This window comes from Cynocephalus volans, chromosome 13 (assembly GCF_027409185.1).
Source record: "Cynocephalus volans isolate mCynVol1 chromosome 13, mCynVol1.pri, whole genome shotgun sequence".
NCBI classification, from domain to species: domain Eukaryota; kingdom Metazoa; phylum Chordata; class Mammalia; order Dermoptera; family Cynocephalidae; genus Cynocephalus; species Cynocephalus volans.
This window is the reverse complement of record NC_084472.1, coordinates 4,993,353-5,015,327: the sequence shown is the minus strand read 5'-3', so window position 1 is coordinate 5,015,327 and position 21,975 is coordinate 4,993,353. Positions and strand designations below refer to the sequence as shown.

The following is a 21,975-nucleotide window of genomic DNA, read 5'->3' as shown; positions in this document are numbered from 1 at the left end:
ATTTAAAATAAAATATATACAAATAAAATACTTAGGAATTGAGTTAACCAAGGAGGTGAAAAATCTCTATAATGAGAACTACAAACCACTGCTGAGAAAAATTAGAGAGGATACAAGAAGATGGAAAGATATCCCACGCTCTTGGATTGGAAGAATCAACATAGTGAAAATGTCCATACTACCCAAAGTGATATACAAATTCAATGCAATCCCCATCAAAATTCCAAAGACATTTTTCTCAGAAATGGAAAAAACTATCCAGACATTTATATGGAACAATAAAAGACCACACATAGCCAAAGCAATGCTGAGCAAAAAAAATAAAGCTGGAGGCATAACACTACCTGACTTTAAGCTATACTACAAAGCTATAATAACCAAAACAGTATGGTACTGGCATAAAAACAGACACACTGACCAATGGAATAGAATAGAGAATCCAGAAATCAACCCACACACTTACTGCCATCTGATCTTTGACAAAGGCACCAAGCCTATTCACTGGGGAAGGGACTGCCTCTTCAGCAAATGGTGCTGGGATAACTGGATATCCATATGCAGGAGAATGAAACTAGATCCATACCTCTCACCGTATACTAAAATCAACTCAAAATGGATTAAGGATTTAAATATACACCCTGAAACAATAAAACTTCTTAAAGAAAACATAGGAGAAACACTTCAGGAAATAGGACTGGGCACAGACTTCATGAATATGACCCCAAAAGCACAGGCAACCAAAGGAAAAATAAACAAATGGGATTATATCAAACTAAAAAGCTTCTGCACAGCAAAAGAAACAATTAACAGAGTTAAAAGACAACCAACAGAGTGGGAGAAAATATTTGCACAATATACAACTGACAAAGGATTAATATCCAGAATATATAAGGAACTCAAACAACTTTACAAGAAGAAAACAAGCAACCCAATTAAAAAATGGGCAAAAGAGCTAAGTAGGCATTTCTCTAAGGAAGATATACAAATGGCCAACAGACATATGAAAAAATGCTCAACATCACTCAGCATCTGGGAAATGCAAATCAAAACCACACTGAGATACCATCTAACCCCAGTTAGGATGGCTAAAATCCAAAAGACTCTGAACGATAAATGCTGGCGAGGTTGCGGAGAAAAAGGAACTCTCATACATTGTTGGTGGGACTGCAAAATGGTGCAGCCTCTATGGAAAATGGTATGGAGGTTCCTCAAACAATTGCAGATAGATCTACCATACGACCCAGCTATCCCACTGTTGGGAATATACCCAGAGGAATGGAAATCATCAAGTCGAAGGTATACCTGTTCCCCAATGTTCATCGCAGCACTCTTTACAATAGCCAAGAGTTGGAACCAGCCCAAATGTCCATCATCAGATGAGTGGATACGGAAAATGTGGTACATCTACACAATGGAATACTACTCAGCTATAAAAACGAATCAAATACTGCCATTTGCAACAACATGGATGGACCTTGAGAGAATTATATTAAGTGAAACAAGTCAGGCACAGAAAGAGAAATACCACATGTTCTCACTTATTGGTGGGAGCTAAAAATTAATATATAAATTCACACACACACACACACACACACACACACACACACACACAAAAACAAAAACCGGGGGGGGGGGGGAAGATATAACAACCACAACTACTTGAAGTTGATACGACAAGCAAACAGAAAGGACATTGTTGGGGGGGAGGGGGGAGGGGGGGAGGGAGGGAGGTTTTGGTGATGGGGAGCAATAATCAGCCACAATGTATATTGACAAAATAAAACTTAAAAAATAAATAAATAAATAAATAAAATAAAATAAAATAAAATATATACAGATAATCTTGAAAACTGTTCTTTAGGCCTATGTAGCTTCATATTGGAAAATCCATTTTAAGGCAATTCACTTGCTAACCTGTACTCTGGATATGCACATGAGCTTATCCACATTTCTATCCAAAATAAAGTGTTTAAAAGTCCAAATCATTGAAGATAGATTGCTAATTGAGAAGGGTAAGGAAAAAGCAGCTAAGTTCTAGAAAAAACTAAGGCCTTTCAGATTTTTTTGGGGGGTGGGGGAAGATTTGGATTTAGATTACCACTTTGCCACTTACTAACTTGTGACCTTGCACAAGTCAGTTGTGTTAAGCCTCAATTTCTGTAACTGTAAAACAGGGATATCTTATCGGACTATTTTGAGATTTAAATAATAAATTTTCTCTGAAAGTCCTACCTAACCTGTTAAAGCATTATCACCTGGTTAGCTGATACAAGGATAAAACATTTAATAACTGAAAAATGAAGATTCAAACAATTAGAATTCTAAAACTCAACTATTTTTAAAAATTGTGCTGTTAGTTGACTTTAACAAAGAGTCACTGTCAAAACAGAACAGATTACTTTTTATTTATACCCACATAAGGCTGTCAATTTTTCTGGTGAAATTCTAATGTATTTTTAGATGGCTGAAAAACACCATCTACTTCCTCCACTGAAATTAACATAAAAATTTCTATTTTACCTAAAGAAAGTGAGGAGGGAGGAAGTAATAGTGGTAGAAAATTTTCCACAGGTATGTTTTCTGCACATTTTGTCAGTGGAGGCACTTTTGTTCCAGATTATCTATTCAAGGATTTTTGTAGAGAAATATCTCCCCCTAGGGCAAAGATTGGGTGGGTTTTCTTGCAGCCAGGGTTCCTCAGCTGTGATGCATCGCATTCACCTGGGCTGCTCCATGTCACTCCCATGGGATTTGAGTGTCAAGGGGAACCAACGTGATCATGAAGCTCATGCTGCCTGCTGTGCCATGAGTTATAGTCTTTGTCTCTGACCCAGGAGTCTTCTGCCAGCATTCATGAAACTGAGGCAGGTTAACTTGTTAGCTTGCAAGTAGGGTAAAATCTCAGACCCTTCATTTCTTAACAAGAAAGTCAATAAAATCTAGATATATGCCAGTTTCCATGTCCTACTGATTTTTCTATATCAAAATATCTCTGAATATAGAGATATAAAAGAAACCAGTGACAGTGACTGTCTGTAGGGAAGGGGACAAAGGATCTGGAATGGGAAAGAAATTTGTTCTTTACTGCAGTATGTAATATAAGCAACATATTTTTACCATAAATCTATCTTTGTATCCCTACTCTGTACTGTTATATATCATATTCTATACTGAACTATAATAGATATCCTTCCTATTTGAATTTTGCCACATATACATTTCAGCTTTTAAAAACTAATAGTCTTTAGTCCTTTCCGTCTTACTATTGCCACTATTTCAGATATTATTTCATGTCTGTGCATTACTGTAAGTCTTGTGACTGACCCCTTTCTCAATTTAAAACATCCTGTCTAATGTCACCATACTAATCTTAAAATTCTGTTTTGATGGTGGTTGTGGTGTGAAAGAGGACCAACACCAAATATGTTCCAGTATAAGAAGTGACGATTTCATTGTTTCTAAAAAAACACATTTTGCACATTCTACTACCCCTGAAATTGGAATATATACCTATGTATAGAGAAACAATATAGCAAAGTGTTAAAAGCCCACCCTCAGAGCCAGTTTTCTCATCTGTAAGATTAGAATAAAAGTATGTACACATCATAGGTTACTGAGAGGATTAAAAGAAACATTTTATGTAAAGTGCTTAATGCTGTTAAGTACTGTATTAGTGTTACCTATCCCTATCATTATTATTATTAGAAATACTATTTGTCAGGTGCTAAGCTTTTTACACATTATTTCTTACAACATTCCTGCAAGGTGGGTATTATTTCCAGAAAACAGAAGTATAAACAAGTTATAAAAACGTCTCAAGCTTACATCACTAATTATTGGCAGGACTCCCATTATATCCTAGGACCATGTGACTACAAAGGCCATGACCTTATTGTTAGCTACCTGAACAGAACTATTTGATGACATCAGAGCCCTAAAAGAGAAGAGTAAATCTAAGAAACCAAGGTTTAAAGAAGAAAATCAGGCATCCATATACGGGGAGACAGATTAGAAATGCAAAGGCCTACCTCTTTGGCTTACAATGCTCCTATTTAGAGAGTAGAATGAAAGTTATTTAAATTTTTTTTTAATCCTTGCTACTCTTCCCTTCTATTTTTGGAGAAAACCTGAATATATACACATGCAGTATGTATTAAGCAACTTAATTTTAATGTCTGAAGCCGACCTCTACAAAATTGTTGGCAAAGGTCTCAGATAATACTTATAAAATGAAAAATGTTTGGAGGGTCAGTTAGCTCACTTGGTATAGAGCATGCTGTTAATAACACCAAGGTCAAGGATTTGGATCTCCTTACTTGCCAGCCACCAAAAAATATAAACAAACAAACAAACCAACAAACAAATAAATAAATAAATAAAATGAAAGAAGCAAAGAAGCTAGCAAAATAGTGAGGATAAAATGATAGATATTAGCCCTTTTTTTCCAACTTGCACAAATGTACTCATCCATAGCAAGTTATGTGTGGTTGTTTTTGAAGTTGCCCTGTTTCTGGCATGTTGAAGAATATCACCTATTTTATAATTAATTGTAGTATCCAGGTCAATAAAGGAATAAATAAAACATGAAAAGTTTGAATTAACATCTTTACACTAATCAATGGGTGATTTGGATTGCTTCACTTTGGAATAAAGAGGCATTTGAAGAAAACTTTGAGAGGCTGAACTGATTCAAAGAATAAGCTGAGTTCCCATACCACTCCCCCAGGCTAAAGTCTAGTTTCTCATTAGATTCTGAAATGTCTGTACCTCAATAAATTCCAATTGAATCAATGAATTCCAATTAAAAATTTAAATAAAAATTTTTAATAAATAGAGCATAACCTGATGTATAGCACAGAATTAATAATGGGTTTGAATTCTAGTTTATTCTTTTTTCACAGTGTTTCAGAAAGAACAGAGAAGATTTACAGAAAGCAAATAGTGGCAGCATTTTCTTTAGATTCAAGTAAACTTGAATGGCTTTGTGTTAAGCACTTCTACATACCTTTTTTCATTGACTCCTCAAAAATCTATGGTTATTATTTTCATCTTACATTTAGAGAAACTCAGACTCAGATACAGTACCTTGCCCCATACCACATAATTAGTGACAGAGATGGATTTTGACCCTAGGCCCTTTGAATTTAAGTCCCGTGCTCTATTAGCTTCCTTTTACTATCATTTGCAATACCAACATCAATAGCTCAAAATGACAATAATTAAAATTTTATATTCTCCCCAAGAATAGGATCCCTTAATGATCTTTTCATGGGCCCTACTCTTTTTTCTGAGTTTCTTTTGTTGCTCAAATATTAATAGTATCCACCTCAGCTCACCTTTCATTTCTATCAGACATCTGTATTATAAAGGGACACATCCAGCCGAGAGAACTTAATAAGGGACAAGGAAGCTATAAGACAAAACTGACAGAATCAGTAACCTAATTAGTCAGAAAGACAAGACTAAGGTCAGACAAGAAATATATACCTTTTAGACGATCACTAACATTTACAGATTAAACCCAACAAGACATGTGTTCACCTGCACAGGGGTCACAGCACACACATGAACCATCTCCTGGTGAATCAGAAGTGATATGGGATCCCTCTTTGCTTTCTTCCACTGCTAGCTTGTTACCTACAGCCTCCCCCACTGCCAGCTCAAGCAAGAAAACTGAAAGCTCTCCAAAAAGTGTCCATGATACACTCACAGTAGGTATTTTTACATTTAGAAAAAGTCCTTGAGAAATAAAAGTTTTTCAGTTCATTTTATTTTAAAAAGTAGATGATGCTGGCATAAAAGTAACTGTGAAATCTATTCCAATGATAATCATAAATACAAATGCTGATGGTGTGTCAGATACCATGCTATGAACTTTACAAATACTGTAACTCATTTACTCTCACAGCAAGCCTACCAGATAGGTATTATTATCCCGTTTTACAGGTGAGGAAAAGTAAGGCTCAAAGAAGGGAGAAAAACTTTCCCAAGATCACAAAGCTAAATAAATGGAAAGCCAAATATAGTTTTCCTGACTTGAGTATATGCGTTAACCACAAAAATTTAAGTTTTGTTATATTTTCAAACCTACATAGGAGGACTTTTGCAAATGTCTTCTAAATATAGTTCCATTGATAATTTAAGTAAAAATGTTAACTCAGGTTAAAGAAATGTAAGTGATTTTCCCCAAACAACAAAATTTGGCTAAATTTTATATTATAGAAAAACAGTATGAACAGCCCAGGTATTACAGGCACTGGACATTACAGATTAAGATAACCATATAATGATTACTTTCAGCCATCTTGACCATAAATTAAAGAAAGCATTCTTGGGATATCTAAAATCCAGTATGGATATAAGCAACATTCAATGGTTCTAATAAGAATAATTATAGAAATAAAATGCCCAGACATCATTTTAGTCAGTGGACCTGGGTTCAGTCTCATCTTCACCAATTACTATAACCCTGGGCAAGTTGCTATGACTCCATGCACCCAGGTTTCCTCATTTATAAAATCACAATAGTGCCTACCTTAAGAAGATTAAATAAGATTAAGTGTTTAGCATAGTATCATTATAAGTACTCAAATGTTACCCATTCTTATTATCATTATTGATTTAACTAAACAGTAACACTTCATTTTCTCATCTTCTCTTCTTAGTGACCAGATGGGATGGGTAATTTAAAAAGAGCAAACTCTAAAATGCTACTCCAGGAAACAAGGCCAAACGGCGAGCCTTGATAATTTTAAAAACAGATGAGACCATAAGAACATTCATTTTCAAAATGTAACCACCTAAACATAGTATGATATTATCTGTATTTTTTAAACTATGTAATTTTTTTCATGGTACTACCATGATATGCCCTGGGAACAAAACTGCATTCTTTTATTTGATTAAACAATATTTCCTTTAAACATCAACTGCTACCATTTTTAATTGAGTTAACAAGTATTTACTCATTTTCTCCCCTTCCTCATTTAGTCTTTGCTTCCCCTTTCTGAATCTTTCTTCCCCTTCTCAGGTAGTCAAAGTTTTTAAAGTATAACCTCATACAGGAGCTAAGACACTCACTGGATTTTAGTTGCCATTTTCTGGACATTTTCTACCTTCATTTTGCTATTCTTGAGGTGAAGAGGACTAAAAACTGTGCAGTATTCCACGAGTTTCTACATTAATTAAGACAAGAATAAAATTATGTTCTATTTCCAATAGTCTACTGACCATTTCTAAGTATTCTAACATGTCTATTTTACTATTACAGTACATTAAACTGATCTTAATAATAACAAGATCACTTTTCTGGGCTGCAAATCACAGCTCAGAACCTTAACTTATAAAAGCAAAATTTCCTAATTTTCTCTGGAAGATTCATACTTTTCCCACTCTGGTAAATTTTTTCCACTGACCAACATAACTACGTAATTCTGCAGTCTAATCCCAAACAGTTGCTTCTCCACCACAAAGATTTGTAGATGTTTCAAGTACTTCTACAAATCAGCAGGTTCTGTATGCTATCACTTCTGAAATTGTCATATATGGTTGTCTACTATACTGATCCCCCGGGAAACCGACTAACACTTCCTTATGCAGAGAAACGTCATTTTATGCTTACATTTTCCTATCTTTATGTCAATTTCCTACTGACTTTTAAAAATTATGCCTCACCTCAATCAAAAAAGGATGTAACAAAATATTTCTTTCAACCCCATGGTAATTCAACATTAGATAGTCATTAAAGACAGTAGCCTAAGCTACGATCATGAAAAACATCCCAGGGTTCTCTTTTCTCTCTCACTTATCAATTTAGTTAGTCACCAAGTCCTACCTATTCTACTCAAATAATTTTTGAATTGTTGTTCCTGCTACTCCATTTTTAAAATTCTTCTCATTTCTCTCCTGGATGACTGCAGTAACCTAACTGGTCCCCTGCCTTCCAATCTCATTGTTCTCTACATCTCCAGAGATTTTGTCCTAAAATGACAATGGACTGGAGGTGGTAGTGGTAGAATCAATCTGATTGTGCTACTCACCTACTTAAAATAGTTCATTGCCTGCAGAATAAAATCTAAACTGTGGTAGGATATATACCAAGGCCTTTGCGACCTTTTCCAGACTCATCTTCCACAACTGGTTATTCCTTCTTTATCCTACCACGCACTTCACTGTCCTTGTACATGCAGTTATCTATATCTACATCACTACCTTATATCTCCCACTCTTCTATTATGACCAAGGTTAACCTCTTCTAAGCCCCTGAACTTTCATCTCTTTTCCCTAAGCAACATGAAATCACTTCTCTAATCTGCTTATACTGACACGCCCTTCTATTATTATAGCACCTATTAAATTTAAATATTCACCATACATACCAATTTCCCTTAGTACACTTGAGCAACCTTGGAAAGGTAGATTTTAAAAAATAGCAAGACTTGCAAACAAACCCTGTTCAGGCCCATACTACCGTGTGACCTTGGGCATTTGTCTGGGAATCTTCATATATCTCACATACAATGTTAAATAACACCTAAAAAAGTATCCCACACGTAAAGCCGCCTTCCTCCTTCCCAAACAAGACCAAACAAAAGGTGTGTAAATATGGTAACCCTAATGTTTGTTGAATAAAAGAAATTTTCTACAATTGATTTAGAACATGAACTGACTCAAAAACTAGCGAAAAGGTTTCCCATTGGAAAACCAGACTGACTTTCACCCAATAGGTTTTGCATAGTCCATGAACCTATAATTTACTACTCAATGTACTGAATACCAAGATACTAAACAGTGCCCAAAGACGTGTTCAACTATTTACATCTTTGAAATGGAGACTGTTCACATCTCTAACATTAAGTTCTGAATTTGGAGTTTGCGATAGTGGCCTACTGAATCTCACTGAATAAAATTTGTTCATTTTCTCTCTCCCCTAAACTGTTAATGCCTGTAGCAGGCAGAATAATGGTTCCCTATATCCGTATCCTAATCCTGGGAACCTGTGAATGTTAGTTTACACAGCAAAGGAATAATTAAGGTTGCTCATTAGCTGACCTTAAAATAGGGAGGTTATCCCAGATTATCAAGGTAAGTCCAACACAATCACAAGGGCCCTTAAAAAGTGGAAGAGGGAGCAGAGTCAGGGAAGGATATGTGATGAATGATAAAGCAGGGTCAGAGTGATGTGATGTGAGACCTATCTTTGCTGGCTTTAAAGATGGAAGAAGGAGGCAAGAGCCAACAAATGAGGGCAGCCTCTAGGAGCTGGAAAAGCCAAGGAAAGAGATTATCTCCTACATTCTACAGAAAGGAATGGAGCTCTGCCTATATCTTGATTTTAGCCCACTGAGACCCATGTCACTTTTAATCTATAGAATTATTAAGATAATAAATTTGTGTTGTTTTATGTCACCAAGTTTGTGGTAAGTTTTTACAGCAGCGATAGAAAACTAATATAATGTTTTGGGGGGGTTTTCACATTAAAAGAAAGAACTGGGCTGGCCAGTTAGCTCAGTTGGTTAGAGCACAGCCTTATAAACACTAAGGTCACAAGTTTGGATCTCCATACCAGTCAGGTGCCAAAAAAAACAAACAAAAAAACTTGAGCCAAAATGGAGATACCTACAGACATTGCAGAATCAGGATTAAGAACTTCTAATGGAATGGGGAAAACATTCCATTCTACAAAACTTAAAATTTGGAAAGGAAAATGCCACCACAGAAGGTGACATACTTCTAGTATGGCTGGGTGGATATTATCAGGCCAAACCACTGGGTAATAATTATAAACTCTGGACAAAATATTTTTTAAAAAACAAAAACTTTCTGAAGGCACTGGAGAACCAAAAGGAGGATAACACAGGAGGGCGTCTACACTCAGAAGAACCCAATAAGGTTTGTTTTTGTTTTCATGTTTTCTTTACATCTTTTAGCCCAAAGGCAGGCGTTACTCTGCCCATGCTGGGCAAATAAAATTCCAAGAGAAAACACGCAGCCTTAATGGCTTGAAGAACTAAAGCAGAACTGGGACAACCAAGGCATGAGAAGGTGGGAAATCCCAGAAAATGAAGAGCTAGAAAGGGGGCGCCCCACAATCTTTATATAAACTATCCAAATATCTGACTGGCCCCTGAACCATGCATGTGCATGCAGCATACTCCAAGCAGCCCAGCTAAAAGAACTGAACCAATATTTGACCTGCTGCCCACCACAAGAGAGATGGATAGCAACAACAACAAAACACACCCTTTGGAGAGAAATAAAACAGAATCTAGAGCCTCTACAACATGTTCACAATGTGCAGGACACAATCCAAAATTACTGAACATATGGAAAAGAAAGGACAACACAACCCATTTTCAAGAAAAAGACAACAGAGATGACCAAACAATTTCAAAGTAGCTATAACCATCTTAAGGAAAATACCCTCAATGAATGAAAAATACACAATACTTGAAAATGCCACCACAATCCTCTCACCTACCAAACCAGAAGTAGTAGCTTAGGAATGAGGCAGTAATGAGTTGTAAAGTGGTGTCAACATTACAGAAAACCAAGAGCAATTACTGAAGGAAGAAGGAAATAAGCCTATTTTGAGTATCTGTTGCTCCATAATTCCTAATTTTTAGTCAATACAATCACATAAGGTATTATCCCACTTTACATAAAAGATAAATGAAACTCAAAGAGATTAAGAAATATGGTTCCATGTCTCACAACTAGTATTAAGTTCTAGGCATTCTTTAAACAACAATGAGCTGGAAAGCCTGTGGCTCAAGAGATTGGCAGCTAGCTAATAAAGCAAAAATTATAATAGGCAATTTCTTTGAAAATGTAAAAGGTCTCTTTAAAGGTTTCTCTTTTAAGAAAGGAACTTTCTTAGAACTTTCTTACTCAGACTTTTTCTTATCTTTGCTAGGTTCACTGTGAAAGGTTATAAGAAGGGGCTGGTTATATGAGTTACGGAACATCTTCATAATGGAATGCCATGCAGCATTAAAATGACAGTATAGAAATGTTTACTGACAAGAAAAGCAGACCAAATGTATTATGGAAAAAAGCAGGCTACAACAGTATGAATACCTTCTGATTTTTGTAAACAAAACAAAACAAAACAAAACGGCAAGGTCTGTTCATTATAGACATCAAAATGTTAGCAATGGTAATTTCCAGGTTAATGACACTATGGATGATTTTTATTTTTGAGCTTACTCTAGTTGCTGTTCTCAATATTCTGTTTCTCCTAAAATGTATTACTTGGGAAATAAAAAATGAAACATTCATCAATTCAACATATATTATTGGGCACATACTACATAGCAGGCACTATTGCAAAAAAAAAGTTCCAGAAACTAACATAAAACTTGATTAAATTTTTTCTTCACTACCTGAAGCTGTTCTTTTTCATTGTTAAACTGCTTTTCAATTTATAACTCTGACCCCTCAGCCTCAAACACAAAAGAAACAAAAAGAAATCTATATGTACTATTTCTGTCCATTCTACTAGTAAACATCATCTCTCACCTAGCGTTCTGCAAGATCCTCTTATCTAGTTAGTCTCCCTGCTTCCGGCTCTAATCAAACCCATTCCATCCTCAGTCCCATCCATGATCCATCCAAAATAGAAACCTAACCATTTCTCTACTCCTCTAAAACCTTTCGCTAACTCCTCACTGCCTCTAAGACAAAGTCATATTCTTCATTATGGTATGCAAGGAGCTCTAAGATCTGGCCCCTGGCCCTCTTATTTCAGCTGGTAACACACCTTACTTACCTCCAACAGAGTTGGCTTATACACACCATCCTTTTTCTTGCCAACATCAATAGTCTTTTTTTATGTTGTTCTTTCCACCTAGAATCCTTCTGACCCCATCTCAAGGAAAATCTTATCCCACCTTCGAACCATATTGGATGGCCCTATTCATCTCTAACTTTGTACTTTTACATCGTATATTTACCTTAAAGTTCCTCTTACATGAGACAATCAACTCGACAAGAACAGGTATTGTCTAAATCTGTTTATCTGTAATATGAGAAAAGAACAGTACCAACTCAAAAAGGAGATGCAGAAAGTAGATATTTAACACGGTGCTTGGCACAGAAAATAGTCATCAAAAGTCACCTGTCGTTATTATGCACACTGTCACCTGGAGCCCAGCAATGCATGACCCACAGTAGAACCTCAAGTGTTTATTGAAAGACTGAACTCTGCAAGTGAACTATTCCGATTTTAAAAACTGAGGAAACAGAAAGATTAACAGCCCAAGGTGCCATAGCTACAAAAGGCGGTGAAAGCTACTTGGGTGTAACTCTAAAGCCCTGAATTCATTCTGTACTAGTATACACTAAGTCCCTCTCTTTTGCTGAGAACTGACAACCTTTACTGATGGGAAAAAACAAACAAGAATAAGATTTTGTCTATAATGAGGAACTTGGATTTCAAAAGATCATTTAAATTCTAAAATCCTGCGATTCTTTAGTTGGGTGCAGTTATTTGTGGTGCTGTTCTTTCACAGTTAGATACGATTATTTACCGAGCATTTCTGATATACAAAGCACAACTGCAGTCGGTGATACACCGGTCACCCTTCTCTGGACCTAAGGAAACTTTCAGTAAGCCTTCACCAAGCAAGCCGGAGTTCTCTCCAGTATGCTGCAACCTGAGAGCAACAAGGTTGCTAGGCCTGACGTGCAAGGTGCCTGCTCCTTCGGGGGCGGGGGTCTTGGAAACATATCCGGCCGACCCAGCACAGGCCCTAGGTTCCGTGCTAGAGCGAAAGAGCACAACACAGATCACCAAGCGGCCCCTCCTTCCTGTCCTCCTTGACCAAATTAGGTGTAAACATCCCGGCCTGGTGGGGGAGGCCACGCACCCGCCGCAGCTACCATTGCAGACCCTCCCTCGGGGCTCCTCGCTGGCGGTGGAACTGCAGCAGGCCCGCAGAGGAGAGCGCGAAGGCCGCAGTGTCCTTGCCGCCGCCTGCAGGCCCGTCCAGAGCCCAGCGCTCTCCCGTGCTCAGAACTAAGGGAGGCACGGAGAGTGGGAGAAGGCCGGCGGCAGTGCCAAGTCTCATCCCGAGCCTCCTTACCCATTGGGCGGTGAGGCCAGCCGCCCAAGCCGGGAGCGCCGCGGAGAAAAACATGGCGGGCCACAGAATTCACCTTCCCCCGGCCGCGCCGGGCGAGAATCCTGAGCGAGCCGGGGACGCCCGGCGTGCGCGCTCCCGAGCCTGGGCCTAGGCGTCCGGAGCGACGCGCCAGTCTCTTCGCTGAGGGGCGGCGGCCGACGGGAGCGCGCGAGGGCGCGCAGGAGCTGTCGGCCCCGCGGGCGGAGACTTCCCGGGGGGCGGGGCCGGCCGGGGCCCTAGAAGGCCTGGTCCCGCGGGCCGCGCTGGGGTCCTGGCCTTCAAAGGAAGCGTCCCCGAGCGGTTCTGTAGGCTCCTGGGGAGTGAAGCGCCGACCTGGACTTATGGGGTGAGCTTCCCTCCTGCAGAGTCTTGTGAAGATTAACCACTTCCTTTTGTGTTGCAGTTACTTAAAAAAAATCCCGTCGTAACCCACTATAAATCTTATTTTACAAATTACGGAATTCAAGGCACAGAGGGCTACCACCCAGCGAGCTAGGCATAGAGACCAAATGCGTTGGTCCCCACTCCTTTGCTTTAGACGCGTGCCGACATATTTTAGGGGGTGACGTGATATAATATCTGGAATGTGCTTCAGAGTAGTGGGGAATAGGAGGTGAAAAGGAAGCAAGGCTGGCCGTGAGTTGGAGCCGCGTGGCAGTGACTACTGTTCGTATGAGAAGTGCTCCGTAATAAAACAACAGCAACAAAAGCCACTTCTTTCTTGATGTTTCTCTGGTCATCTCTGGAAATATCAACAAGTATTCAGTCGCAGCCGTAATGTGCACAGCGCTGTTTCCTGCTGTGGCGAGTTTACCCGCCACTTACTGCCTCTTGATTTTTTCCTTTACTGCCTTCTCTTGTGTGTCACGTCCTGTACCCACCCCCGTTCGCCCATTTTCTTTGCAGTAATAAACTTGTGAATAATTTATGGAACTTTCACAGCAGCGCGGGGATTTTAAAACATATCCCTCATTAGTTTAAAAACTAAAGTATTCCACTGTGTTATTTTATGAATGATATTTTACAAATTACAGCATTCAAGACACAGAGGGCTGCCAGCCAGTGAACTAGAAATAGAAACCAAAATGCCTTGGTTCCCATTCCTTTGCATTATCTTTGATATTAATTTGCTTTTCTTAAATGGGCTTCAGTATTTCCCTTTAAAAGGGAAAGATTCTGGCTGTCAATGTTGATTTAAATTATTTTATTATAAAGTTACCGAAAGATATATACATCCAACACTATTATACATATACATATAATACTTCTTATAGTTCTTATACTGGTACAACTAAAACCAAAAGGTCACAAATTAAATACAAACTTGCAAATGGATGATTTTGTCTGATATGGAATGGATTATTTGAATCTTGTATGCATGCTTTTACTGGATTTTATTAGGGCCTTCTCTGACCTCCCAGTCCAGAATTAGTCCACCAGACACCTTCCAGAAACATGCCTGCCTCCATTTTCATTACCACGTTTGCCACTAGATTATATCCTCCATGGGTGCAGAAACCTGCCCTTCCTATCTTGTATGGTTCAGCAACTTGCACTATACCTAGCACAAGGAAAGCAGTCAATAAATATTTGTTGACCAAATGAAAGTCTCGTACATAGTGCGAATATTCTGCCTGTCCAAAAGTGTTGTCTCTGGTTGGAATTATGCTGATTTGTGTGTTAGTGAGAGTGCTTTTCACTACGAATAACAGGAGACCTAACTAAAGTAGATTAAACAAAATTGGGCTCATTATCTCATATGAAGAGAATTCCAGAGGTAGAGCAGCAGTTCCAAGGTTAGTTAATTCACTTGCTCAAGGATGTCCTCAGAATCTCAAGTGCCTTCCATCTTTCTACTCCACCACACTCAGCCCTGACTCCTACTATGGTCACAAGATGGCTGAAGCAGTTCTAAGTATCTTACGCAGATAACAACTTTCCAGGAAAGAAAAAAAGCTCTTACCTCTCAACTGCCCCAGATGTTCCTCCAGCAGACTTCTTTGTCACGGTGGTTAAAAGGGCAAGCTCTAAAAGCAGACTGCCAGAGTTCAGATCCTATCTTGATTGCTTTCTAGCTCTGAGACTTTAGGCAAGTTAGTCTTTCTGGGCTTTGGTTTAGTAATAGTGCCTTCTTCATAGCTTTATTATGAGAATGAAATGAGTTAACACCTGTAAAGTTCTTTAAACAGTACCTAGTACAGAGTAAGTGCTCAGTAAGTGTTAGCTTTCATCACCGTCACCATCATCTTAACAGGACATGATAATGTTAGTGAACCAGTTAGCTCATGAACAAAATATGAGCTCTGCCAGCAAGGAAGGGACTAGAGGAATAAACTTGGGTGGGCAGCCAAAGGGGTCATCCACAACAGAGCAGCACCCTTCAGAGTTTGCAATCCAAAGAGCAGATGGATATCCCATCTGTTTCTAACAAGTGTCCCCAGTTTCTGTTACCTAGAAGCAGAACCAAAGAGTGCAAAGAGTAATGTTTAAAATATTGAGGGTCAAGGCTAAGGAAATGTCTAGCCAGTTAAAATATTTTTAATTCAATAGTCATTCAACTGCTGGTAATATCACTCTGTCACCAAGTAAAAAGATTTATTAAAGTCCAGGGTGACTTTTGCTTATCCTTAGCCTAAGTAATTCTCAGGTGAAAATGTCAGGATTAATATTTCTCATAACCAGTAATGTAAGTTAATTTCTAGAGCCACTCTATTTATAAAGTAAACTAAGGCACTATCAGCTATTCTTCCTAGAGTCCTTAGAATAAAATTGTGGGGGCTGTTTAGGAAATCCCTGTTCTTCCTCCCACTCTGAAAGCCATTGTTTCTGGGGACAGGTCAACATAGATGTCAGTGATTTCAAATGTTAGTAACCTAATCCTATAGGCTTGATTGAAACTGGCTTGATCACATACATGTAATGAACATTATGGCTGCTTTATTAGATAACTATTCTAAGCCCAGAGAAACTGGCCTTAACTATAGCGGTCAGTCCTTTAAATAAAGAATGTGTGGGTGTTGGGTTTGAGGGGTGAAAGATTGAGAACTAAGGGAGCTAGAATAAAGTCTAGGGCATGACCAAATGTGGGAACTTTGTCTCATTCCTATGATTTCTGCTCCACTTAATCATTGTACATAGGCACAACGGAGGACGTGGTATAATGAAAACCATGGGCTTTGTAATCAGACAGACTTGGATTTGAATTCTGACTTGATCATTTACTCTGAAGCTTCAGTCCTGTTTCTGAAAGTATAATTAGAACATTAAATCATTCACTTTATAGAAAATGGTTACCGTGGTGCCTGGCACATAGTAAGGGTTCAAAAAGGCTTTGTTTCTTTCCAGTATCTAACAAGGTGATCCACTCCATTTGTGGAACACTTTGGTCAGGTATTCTAAATTACAATTATCTCCTAAGTCACATCCTACTTATTAAAAAGCAGCCGCAGGCAGGTCGTGTCCTCTGCCTCTCAGCATGCCTACACAGAGCAATGCTGAGCTGCCTGACTCCCTGGGTTTTCTTATGACTAATGTGAGGTGCAGGCCCAGTCCTGCTGTGCTGAAAGAAGAACTAAGAGCCAGTTTTTGTAGTCAAAACTCAACAGAAGGGGAAAAAGGAATAAGATTACTGCTGGATGAGTAAGAGAGAGTTTTAGAGACAGAGAGAGGGGAAAAAAGGTATTTCAAGCAGGAAGTGGGAGGGCACAGGGAGGAGTGATCCAGTCACCGTGGTAAACTGAAGTGTGAGACCTGTTTCACTGGGAGGTGAAGAGGGATGGGGGGTTGGTGAATAAGTTCTTCATGATCCTTCCAAATTCTTCTCAAGTTGATCTCGGATAGGTGGGACCAAAAGGGGGAATGAAAATCAAAACAGCCAGTAACTTAACTTCAAGAACAGGCTGTTTTAAAAATAAAAATAAGCAGAATGTCACCTACGCCATTATCAGGTTTACTTCACTCATTACTTTGCCAACATGAGACTGAATCCTAGCCACTTCCGTGGCTAACGTGAAATTTTCTGTGAGAATTTGAGCAATGCTTCCCTAGCACGTAATCAAAATAAGCAACAGTGAATGTAACTTTAGCCTAACAGATGGGCAAAATTTTACGATTGCTAATAGCTGGTGTTAGTAATGTGTGAGCAACATACTTTCATCCAGTGGTGGCGGTAGTGTAAATAAGATCAGCCTCTGGAGAGGGTAAGTAGGCAATATGTGTATAGTTTCTTAATATGGATTTATCGTAAAGAAATAACTGGAAAAGTGTACAAAAGTGTTCATCACAGTGTCATCCGTAATAATGAAAACCTGGAAGTTGTGCAAATGATAATCAATACAGAATGGATTAAGTAAATTATGGTATAGCCATACTAATACAATGGGATGTTGCTCTGCAGATTTGAAAATAATAATGAAGATCAATATTTATTGTAAAGAAAACATGCCCATGATGTGTTAGGTTTAATTTTAAAAGGATTACAAAACATCATACATAACATGACTATATTTTCTGTATGTGCATAGAAAAAAATTTAAAGGAACATATGAAAATGTTAATAAGAGTTCTCTTTGGATGATGGGATTAAAGGGTAATTTTCATTTTTTTTCTTTACATCTTTTGGGTTGTCTGAATTATTTCATTTAACATGTGTTATTTTTATTGCAAGAAAAAGTAAAGCTGGGTTCATTTTGAGAAATAGTCTAATAAAGGAAAAATAAAAGAGACAAACCACATACAAAAAATTTTATAAAAAAGAAAAAGAAAAGTGAAAAAATTAATAATTCTCTTATGCTTCTTTTTAGTGGATGAAAACCTCCTCATAGTGAACTTTTTATTGCTATTAATTTTCATTTAGGTTTTAATTTAGGGTATCAATGAGTGTGGTCTGGAAAGAGGGAAACAGACCAGTTCTTACACCCTCTGGGCAGCTTTCATTCTAGGCAGAAGAAACAGCTCTGGACTCCCTCCCACAATCTCCTTGAAATCCCTGTGACTATTTGAATTCATGTCTTCCTTGACCAGTTACAAAAAGATTCATGTAGAATCTCTTTAAATACCCAATAATTCATGTGCATATAAAATTTTCCTTGACTAAGAAAAATTATATTGCATCTCAGTAATTAATTTGCTGCATGTACTTGTGTGGTGTAGTATAAATAGCTTAAGTTGTATAATAAAAGAGTGATCAGAGCAGGTGAAATTGGTCAGAAGCTTTGCGCAGTGGCAATCATAGCCAGTGAGGGGCATGATTATTGCTAATTGAAAACTTTTCCCAATACGCTGCCATGATGACTTGAAATATAGTCAGCACTGGCAATTTTTGATGGTCTCTACCGAGACGAAAAGAAAAAAAAATTTTTTGTTGACTCATTTCCTGTAAAAATATATTTTCAGCCCCTATTATATGCTAGGGATTAGGGCTTTGGAGGTATAAAGGCAAAAGACCATAGTCCTTATTGGGAAGACCTTACATGATGGCAGGGAAGTGATTGTAATATGGGGTGTATGTACAAAATGAAATGGGAACATAGAGGAATAAGTGCCAAAGTCTTACTGGGGGAGTCAAAATAGCTTTGACAGGTGTGTGACAAGGGCTGACACTTAGAGCCTCCATAAGAATTTGCCATAAATATAGTTTATTGGACGTAAATTTTCACTGGAAGATGTGAAAGATAAGCATTGTTAGAGAGCAAAGCTAGAAGGTCAAGGTGGCAGATAACTAACGTCCTAAACTGATTCTGCTAATAGAAAAAGGTTGGAGGAGACATTTCTCCCCTTCCTCTGGAGCCCACTTCCAGGTGATTTCAGTGCATAGTTACAGAGGCACTTGATATTGGTGCTGGGGCCTTCATTGTCATGTATAGAAGCAAAATGCTTTTGGCAGGGACTTCCATCCTTCTGCATGTTAACTGTGTATTAATGTTAAGATGACATGTGATAGAATTTTCAAGCCAGGTAAGAAGGGGCTGTGGTATCAGGGCATGGAAGGACAGGAATTGTCGTATGGATTCTTGCATAGCCTGATTCCATGGGTTCTGGTATCAGCATTTTAGAGCAGGGAAGACTGCAAAAGGTCTGGTCCAATATCCTCATTTTACAGAGTAAAAAAAAAAAAAAAAAGTTGTTGAGATTGCCAAGATCTTAATAACTGCCTTCTTCATTAATAAATTATTGAATGTAATATTCTGTGTAATGGTGCTCTAGTATATCTTTGTAAACCTTAACAGAAAGATTCATTTTGTTCTTCTGGATAGCAGAGAAGTACTTCTCTGTTTCCTAGCTTTAGCTCATATATTTCTTCTGTTGTTATAGTCAAAGGTCAAAAGCTGACTAAGAACCTTTTGCATCATTTTTCAGCTTTTCAAAGGGCTTAAAATAAACTATCATTTTCCATTAATTACTTAAGGGATTTGTTTGGTGGAATTTGTAGCTCTTGGGAACCCTCCCCGCTCCCTTCCTGCTCCTGTCATACTTAAAGAGTACACAATCTGATACGTACTCATCTATCAGCATCTAAAGAATGCTAGTATTCATTGCATGGTTTAGATTACCCAATACTGAATAAGGTGGCTGAATTGGCTGGTAATATTTGTGACTTTCCACAAGTTCCTTGAGATAGAGAAAATGATAGATAAATTCATCAAAGAAAAGAAAGTCTGCCCTTTCTTTTTCAGGGACCACACCTGCAAAGGGTGCAAATGACTGTCTCCTAAGCTGACCAAGGCAGGCCAGTGTGACTTTGTATGACATGCAGGCATATACCATATGTGCAGAGAGATGGAAAGTGGTAGGATTAGTATCATTTAATAAATATGTCTAGTGCTTAGAGAAATTTGAAGTTCAACTAAAGGCCTCAATCTTCAACAAGTGTCACGATATATTTAATATATATTGGTTAGAGCACAGTGTTATAACACCAAGGTCAAGGGTTCAGATTCCCATACCAGCTAGTCAACAACAAAAGGCAATCTGGTTTTGCAAGTAGGCTATCCTTGTGAAAAGAATGACAATACATATTGTAATCGCCCAACTAGACTACATGTTCCTTGAGGGTAAGAAGAGTATTTTATACTTGTGCTTTTTCATAGCACCTAATTCATACCCTTTCATATGGCGAGAGGGCTCACTAAATAGTGAATGATGAACTATATTCTCAGTTAGGAAAAGAATAAAAAATACAGGAAAGACCCCAGGATTCTGCATGTACCTGGAGACAGGGTGGGGTGGGCATAGGGGTTGCCAAAGCAGTCTTATATAGGGCTCTGATACACAATTCAGAAATTTGCACAATTCAGCCAAACATAAGAAATCTAAAAAGAACTCCAAAGGTGACATTCTTTGTAATACCTTTGATGTTGTTTTTACCGATTTTTACTGATTGTAGCAGATCCTGCCTGTGTTCTGCCTATAACCCCTAGGTACTCACTATCACAGTATATGCCAGGGCAACCTACTGCAAGCACCCACAACTCTCCACTTGAGGGTTTCAGCCTGAAGGGTAGGTGCAGCCTTCAGCCAATGACCATGGAAATGGGAGGCAAAACCCCCAAGCTTCCTTGCCTTCCCTGGGTGAGATGATTCTGACATGTTCTATGCTATCATCCATAGTTCCCCAGTAGCACCAAACCCTATGTACTCACAGGGCTAACCCACTCAATAACACTTCCTTGGATCACCCCCAGAATAAACTACTTGGACTCAAACTTCCATCTCAAAGTTGGCCTCTGGGGAAACCCAACTTGAGACGCTGGTGAACAAAGAGACAAAGAGTCATTGACTTGTTGATTTAGTCCAACTGAAGCTGCCTTGCTCAAGCACCTCAGGAGAGAGCTATGCTTGACTTGGTTAAGTGGGATCCAATGGAAAAGGCTGGGAGGGGCAGGACTTGTAAGCTGACTTGCTCACTGGGGTGGTGAGCACAGGAGACTCAGATCCAGCTGCTGGTGCTGACAGAAAATTAGGTTCCAGCGCAGTAGCCAAAGGGTGTATAACAAAACCTCATACTTTTTGTAAGCAGTTGGCTTCAGGAATCTGGCCTGCAGGACTCTGGTACTGTATCAGACAGGAGAGCACAGTGATGGAAATTCAGGTTATATTTGGATATCCAGCAGTGATAGGGAACATTGTCAGCAGGAGCTGGACTCAGGCACTCAGTCAGGATCAGAGGGAGCTTTCCACACGATGAGGTGCTAGAACAAGGCAGGGCCCTGGTCCTTATGGAGGCTTTGGTGCTGAACATGAAACAACACATGGGCTCAGGCAAAAGGAACAAAGGAAGCTGAGTCCAAGACCAGGGTCATGGAGACAGTGATTGAGGACACGGGCTTTGGAGTCTGAGAATCCTTGGTTTGAATCCTAGCTGCCCAGCTTTCCTAAGGGTGACTTTGGGCATGTTATTTAGCCTTTCTGACCTCAATTTCCTCATCAGTAGAATGGGAATAAGAGTTCCTCCCTCACAAGGTTGCGGTAGGATTTTAATGATGCAAATGTCAAGTGGGAGGTCAAGGTAAGTGTGTCACTTCTACAACTGAGTAAGCAGAGACAGCCCTGAGAAGTCATGCTGTCCGTTGGAACCGGAACTTGCTTTGAATACAGAAAGAAGGGAACAGTGTTCTAAGAAACATGAGTGATCAGAGAACCCCATCATATCCTTTCTTATTCACATTACTTCCCTGCACCAGCCAACCACTTTTGCTGAAGATGATGCATTGCAGGCAGAGGGCAGAGGAAGAAGTGTGACTAAAGTCATGACTGGAGATGTTAAGCAGATTGGCACATCCCAACAGCAATAGAGTGTATGTGAGCATGCGTGCGCGTGTGTGTGCGTGTGCGTGTGTGTGCATGTGTGTGT

The 21,975-nt window shown here is 38.8% G+C and overlaps 1 protein-coding gene and 1 pseudogene across 1 annotated transcript in view; one reads left to right on the top strand and one right to left on the bottom strand.

Moving 5' to 3' along the window:
- The window catches only part of NDUFV2 (NADH:ubiquinone oxidoreductase core subunit V2), a 31,291-nt gene extending 18,030 nt beyond the window's left edge, over positions 1-13,261 (bottom strand). The window contains exon 1 of the mRNA XM_063077084.1: positions 13,086-13,261. Within this exon, the coding sequence (XP_062933154.1) occupies positions 13,086-13,139 (54 nt within the window). The 5' untranslated portion in view covers positions 13,140-13,261. The remainder of the gene's footprint in view (positions 1-13,085) is intronic.
- A 5,072-nt stretch (positions 13,262-18,333) lies between these two features.
- On the top strand, positions 18,334-18,463 carry LOC134362345 (U4 spliceosomal RNA; annotated as a pseudogene).
- Positions 18,464-21,975: the final 3,512 nt, after the last annotated feature.